At 39.7% G+C, this 6,013-nt stretch overlaps 1 protein-coding gene across 2 annotated transcripts; it reads left to right on the top strand.

Moving 5' to 3' along the window:
* The first annotated feature begins 903 nt into the window (after nucleotides 1-903).
* Nucleotides 904-5,585, top strand: LOC308162982 (uncharacterized protein C7orf57 homolog). 2 transcript variants are annotated; one of them, XM_080537143.1, is made up of 8 exons: nucleotides 904-1,027; nucleotides 1,231-1,328; nucleotides 1,944-2,081; nucleotides 2,204-2,312; nucleotides 2,418-2,511; nucleotides 3,144-3,217; nucleotides 4,569-4,663; nucleotides 5,136-5,585. In XM_080537143.1, exons 2-8 carry the CDS (start codon nucleotides 1,247-1,249, stop codon nucleotides 5,156-5,158), a joined length of 615 nt encoding a protein of 204 aa, XP_080393269.1. In that variant the 5' UTR covers nucleotides 904-1,027; nucleotides 1,231-1,246; the 3' UTR covers nucleotides 5,159-5,585. The 2 variants fall into 2 exon arrangements, with proteins under 2 accessions (XP_080393269.1, XP_080393268.1); XM_080537142.1 differs by having other exon boundaries at nucleotides 2,204-2,324.
* Nucleotides 5,586-6,013: the final 428 nt, after the last annotated feature.

Below are 6,013 nucleotides of genomic sequence, written 5' to 3'. Positions count from 1 at the left end.
CCTCGGAGGAAGTCGCCCTGGAACTCCCTGTAATCAGACCAGGACCATTACCACATCATTTCCTCTGCGCAGATCCCCACACCAGCCACCTGGGAAAGCTCAGGTCTATTTGAAATGCATTCATTTTCATCTAGTCATCTTTCAATAGGCACAATTAATCAATCATACATGGCAATGTCAGAATACAAACATTAAACAAATGAGTTCTTCCAACATGTCGTGACGTTAGAATTATAAGGTTCTATCTCCATTTTTGTCAAAATTGAGTTTTTTTTTTTTACATAATCTGACCCATTAGGTGTTTAATAATGCCTGTGTGGTGTTATTTTTTGTTAGTAATTAATAAAATACAAAGGTTCCATCTCACAAAACATAATGGAATGTAAAAACTTTGACGCTCAATATCTCTGAACTGCCCTAAACGGAGATAGAACCTTATCATTCTAAGCTCACGATTTGGTTAGTGCAGCATCAGGGGCCATGCAAACGATACATTAAAAAATGTGATAAGATAAGCCAACATTACGGTAAATAAATAGTCTAATAATAATAATAATAATAATAATACACATTAATTACACCGTATCGTATTTTAAGAAGCGTGTTTTAAGAGGTGTATCCATATTAGACGGTGTATTCTAACTCTAGCCTGGTATATACTTTATTTTATTTTATTGAAAGTATCGTCAAAACATCGAGTAGGTTATAATAATAATAACAGTAATATCAAAGACGATGATACTGCAAATTTAAGGTACATTTTCACTGTAGCTCTTTAGCGTTTCTTCTTCGCATCGTTTTTGAACACATCTATCAGGAGACGTTCTTGCTCTTGAACACGTCCTCGAATTCCAACGGGCTGGTTCCAGCCTTGTTTTCTAAGGTTTGTTTCTATGGTAACAACAAAAAGTTTGGGCGCACTATCTCGAACGTCTTTTCTTGCGAAGCGAAAATAATTCAAACTCAGTCATCACTTCTTTCACACTGATCAGTGATCACTCGACATATTTCCTCTTGTTAGACAAAGGTAAGTTTTAAATCATGTGTGTATAAATAAGTGATGCTTTGTACGATTTGCTAGCATACATACGCATATTAAAACTAGAGTATCAATAGATGGGATGGCCCGCTAGCCACAAGCTAAGCTGGCTAGTTATGGGGCTTTGGCCAATGCGATGTATCCTGCTAGCTAACGTAACGCTATTTTTCTGTCATCATTTTTCCAATTAGAAAAACAGCAGTAGACATGAATACTGATACCGATCGTGGAACCACAGACCAGGGAACCACAGACCAGGGAACCACAGACCATGGAACCACAGACCATGGCAAGTAGCGGGATCTGTCCTCAAATGTGCAAACAGTTGTCTAGCTAGCTAACATAGCTAGCCGGCCGTTAGCTTAGCTCATGATGTCTTAGCTGGCTGGCTGTTATGTTGCTATATGGGGCGGGTGTCGCACTGCCATCGCAAGCAATGACAGCTGTGTATGGAATAGAAATGTAATCTCTGACAATGACGTGTGTAATTATGAGGATAACGTTGGGTGTGTAGTGAAGCCTAATGTTATAACGCTAGACACCAGGTTCAGAGAGGAAATGTTAGAATATTTATAGCATAGCATAGAGTACAGCACAGTGTTTTATTTGTATAGTATAGTAGTATAGTATAGTGGATAGTGTACATAGCCTTTATTTATGTAAACCAGCTCTTTTCCCCTTCTTGTTTTTAGTATTTTTTTTCTAGCACCAGGGGAGCCCCCCCCTCCCAAATTTCGTTGTTTGGTACCTGTACTATATTAATGACAATAAAGACCATTCATAAAAACAAGTTATGTTGTTTAGATTAGGATTTGGAACCGATGCATCAAATGTATTCACTCTGCCCTGCAAGTCGCTTTGGATAAAAGCGTCAAGCTAAATGGCATAATTATGATTCCATCAGCCGGTGGCCCCACGTCCCAGATCCCAGGCCTGTCTCAGATCAGCAACGGTCCTGAGGAGAAGACCCGTGGACGCCGTGCCGGGGTTCTCGAGTCGGATTCAGATTATACCAAACTTGCAAAACAAGGAGGACAGAAGGGTGAAATAACCAGTATTATTATCAGTTATCATTTGCACTTTATATGGCTGCCAAGTCTGACTGGCTGAGACTGCCCGTCTGTCTGACTCACACTGGGTGTGTATGTTCCATTAATTCACCAGGTCTGTTGTGGCATGAGGAGACCAATTTGGAAACCAAACCAACAAACCCCAACCAATACCAACCCTCCAATTGGTTCTCCGGAGCCCCGAGCCCTCAAGAGAAACTAAGGTGCCGCAGATTGTAATTACACAAAGTGCAAATCATTTGACACCGTCATTGACACCGGTTTCTCTTTCACTGTCGTCATAGTTACATGAGTTGTTTTTCTTCCAGCCCAAACGAAACGGTCAGGAAGAGCCCGGACGAGTGCCCCTTCGGGAGTGACAATAAGTCCACTTGGGAACGGGAAGCTGACAACAAAGATAAGGTGATTGGAGAAACCCTTTCAATGTCACAACAATAATTTGTCACAACAGAGAGAGAGAGAAATATGTCATAATGTATAACAGAGAGAAAGAGAGAGAGAAATATGGAGGATTAAGATATAGCCCATACTATCATGAGCTGATTGCTTACATTTTTTTGCATGACTATCAGTACTTATAATTTAATAATTTTGCCATTTAGCAGACGCTTTTATCCAAAGCGACTTACAATTACGAATTACAGGGACATTCCCCCTGGAGTAACTGAGGGCTAAGTGCCTTACCCAAGGGCACACTAGTAGTGGTGTGGCTTCAGGCGGGATTTGAACTCACAACCTTCCGATCCCAAGTCCAACTCACTATCCACTAGACCACCACTACCCCCCGTACTTCAGGCCTACTGAACTGTTGACTGTAAATTATCCCCTGGATGTTAAGAAACTTCACCCTCCATATTTGTCTCTATCTGTGTTTTAAAGGTAAGATATTCCCCATACTCTCATGAGCTGATTGTTTCAGATTGCAAGACTATCAGTACTTTAGGCCTACTGAACTGTGGACTGTAAATTATCCCCTGGATGTTAAGATCATCATTCTCACTGTTTTATCTGCTTTGCTTTGTTTTTGTGGCCAGGAATGTGAAAATGATCATAATAGCCAATCTCTAACAGCAGAAAACGACGAAGAAGCATGCAAATTCAAGAAAACGTGAGTGCCCCTTTTGTAATTATCAGTATTATGAGAATTAGCAGCATACAGGGGGAAAATGAATACCAGCCAAATTATTAATAATTAATTGTTGGTAATTGTTTGCCATTAGATGATTGTCACTGCTGTTATAGGTGCAAGATTTCAGTGCTACCCCAGGAGGTTTGTTCTGTGCATTTTTTTATGTGACAGAAATCAGGCTCATGTGTTTTTTGCCTTTATTTTAGTAAAACTCATCCACCAGACACCTTGGCTGGGAGACCAAAAATGTAATTGCATGCCCTGGCGGCGTATGTCCACAAGATGGCAATGCTGTACTTTGTTATGCTCAAGAGGAGCTTTTTCCACAGCTGAATTATATATATATGGCTCCTCAAAATCTGATCAACAGTATCATGGATTAGTATGGTGTGATCAAGGCATCATTTCTGTGAAGAAACAGCTCACAAGGAGTTCACTGGGTTTGAGTGTAAAATTCCCCTTGGCTTTAATGATTTTCTTATTGTTTTATTTTTCAATAAAAACTCTTCGATGATGATGATGATGATGATGATGATGATGATGATGATGAGAAGTTGCTTCTACAGTATGCCTGTTTTTTGTTGTGTTCATTTTAACCTTTGAACACGTCTGAAGCCTCATGGTTGTTTTAAATCGTCAAATAGACCTGGTCCTAGAGTTCTGATGTCTAAGAAAGTGTTATGGCATCTATTGAACTACTCAGTGGCCTAATTTACCAAGCACACAATATGTCTCCTTAAGGCATATAACATAGCCTGCACAGTATCAAAGAGCGCTTGTTGGTTTGCAAGCCCATCTGACTATTTGCCTTGGCTCTCTGTGTTCTTGTCAATATTAAGTATTGAGCAATGTTGTTTGTACATTTGACACATGTCCATGACCTGTCCCAATCCTGAATGCTAAAGTAGGCTGCAGAGGATGTAATAGGAAAGATTTCTTACTCAAGCACAATAGCAGGAGGTTGATCATTATGTTCAAAGTGAAAAACGTGTTTATGGGATACTTGTGCAATGAGTAACTATCTCGGTTTACATTGTTTTCAGGGTCCAAATTCAATGTTTGGCAGGTTAGTTGACTCGTGGTCTGATCTCATTGATATCAATATCATTTTTTATCGGCTGATGGATTCTCCTACCACGTTTATGGGTGTTATGACGTTTTATCCTCAAACACAAGCACAAAGTATTCCAGGGAAAGTTATGAAATACGTGTAATGTTGAGGACATTATAATAATCTTCATCTTCATCTTCTTCTATTTAGTTTTGTCCCATTTTGGTTTGGTTCCATTGAGTTCTCACTGTACTTTAAACACTGTTTTTGGTCTCTCAGGGCTCACGACAAGAAACCAGCTTCTGTTAACATGTCCACACTCTTGAGCTTCGGCTATCAGGATGAAAAATCAACAGCCAAGAATAATGGATCAAGTAAGTTTTTTTTTCTTATAATGGTGGTTTGAGTTCCAGTCTTCCAAGGTCATTTTAATCCAGTGGTTCATTGCTCAAAAACACATACTCTGTTGTTGATGATGTGCAATAAAATACGTTATTAGATTCATATGAAGCCAATCTGTTAACTCATGTATTGATTGTATATGACAGGACATAATGTATGGATCTACATAATAATAATAAAAATGGCTTAACAATTGGGTTACGAAATGACATTGCATAGACCTACCATCTAGAAATGATAATGCCTTTTAACAATTTAGCCTGGGGAAAATTGAAATCCTGATGTGCATTGTGAAAGCTCTTGTCAGTGATCAGGTGTTAAAGGCCACATTTGTGTGCGTGTGCGTGTGTGTGTGTGTGTGTGTGTGTGTGTGTGTGTGTGTGTGTGTGTGTGTGTGTGTGTGTGTGCGTGTGCGTGTGTGTGTGTGTGTGTTCCTGACAACAGAGGTGACTGGTTTCAAGTACTAGAATGGACCAGAGCAGTGGAGGACAACTACCACCCCTGTTCCTCAGCGTCTTCCTTCACTTTCCCTTTACTGGGTGTTGCCTGTTAACGTTCCACCTAAAGTAGTAATACTATTGATATGCTAGCTGTATGAAGTATACACAAGTGCTAATAATATTCTGAATTATTTTGCTCCCACAAATAAGATCGGTGCTGTGCCTGACATTGTTACATTAAATTAACTGCATTTGCACTGTGACAAGTGATGTCTGTATCCTAAATGCACTAACTAGCCATTATGTGTTTCAGTGTGTTTTGGAATGTTGATCTGTCTTTTTAAAAGGAGTCCGTTCAGAATGGTTCCATTGAAATGCCTGTTGTTTTGAAGTGTTTTGTCCTCCTCCATGCCTCTTTGCGGTTGTTATTTCAAAGGTTGTGTTTTTTGTTGTTTTGAAATAAATGTGTGTGCCTGAAAACTGTTTCAGACTTCTTCTTCTCATCTTCTTGCATGCAATTTTGATTATATATGATAAAAACTGCCATTATAAGTTTTGCTCAATGAAGCATCAACATTGAATATTAAATCTAGTCATACTGTATTTGTCTAAATATCCCCCCCCTGTTTTGTCACGGTCAATCTGACACTAATCTTTGTCAATTGAGTTATATGCTGCGGCCTGTTATGTGTCTGCTGTTTTTGTGTTTTGGTTGTGTTCCTCTGTCTCCCCAGTGTTGTCATTGGAGTTCCTCCTCCCTGGTCTGGTCTGTTGTTGTGCTGGCTGTCCTGGTAATCATCTCTAATCCCCCTGGGTGGGCAGATGTTGGCGTTTGGTTTGTGGTTTGCTTTATTTTGTTGGCTTGGTTTGTGTTACTTTTGC

The sequence above is a fragment of the Nansenia antarctica genome (genome assembly GCF_963989245.1).
Source record: "Nansenia antarctica genome assembly, chromosome: 7".
Lineage (NCBI taxonomy): Eukaryota > Metazoa > Chordata > Actinopteri > Argentiniformes > Microstomatidae > Nansenia > Nansenia antarctica.
The sequence above is the reverse complement of the archived record's forward strand: the minus strand, read 5'-3'. Positions and strand labels throughout refer to the sequence as shown.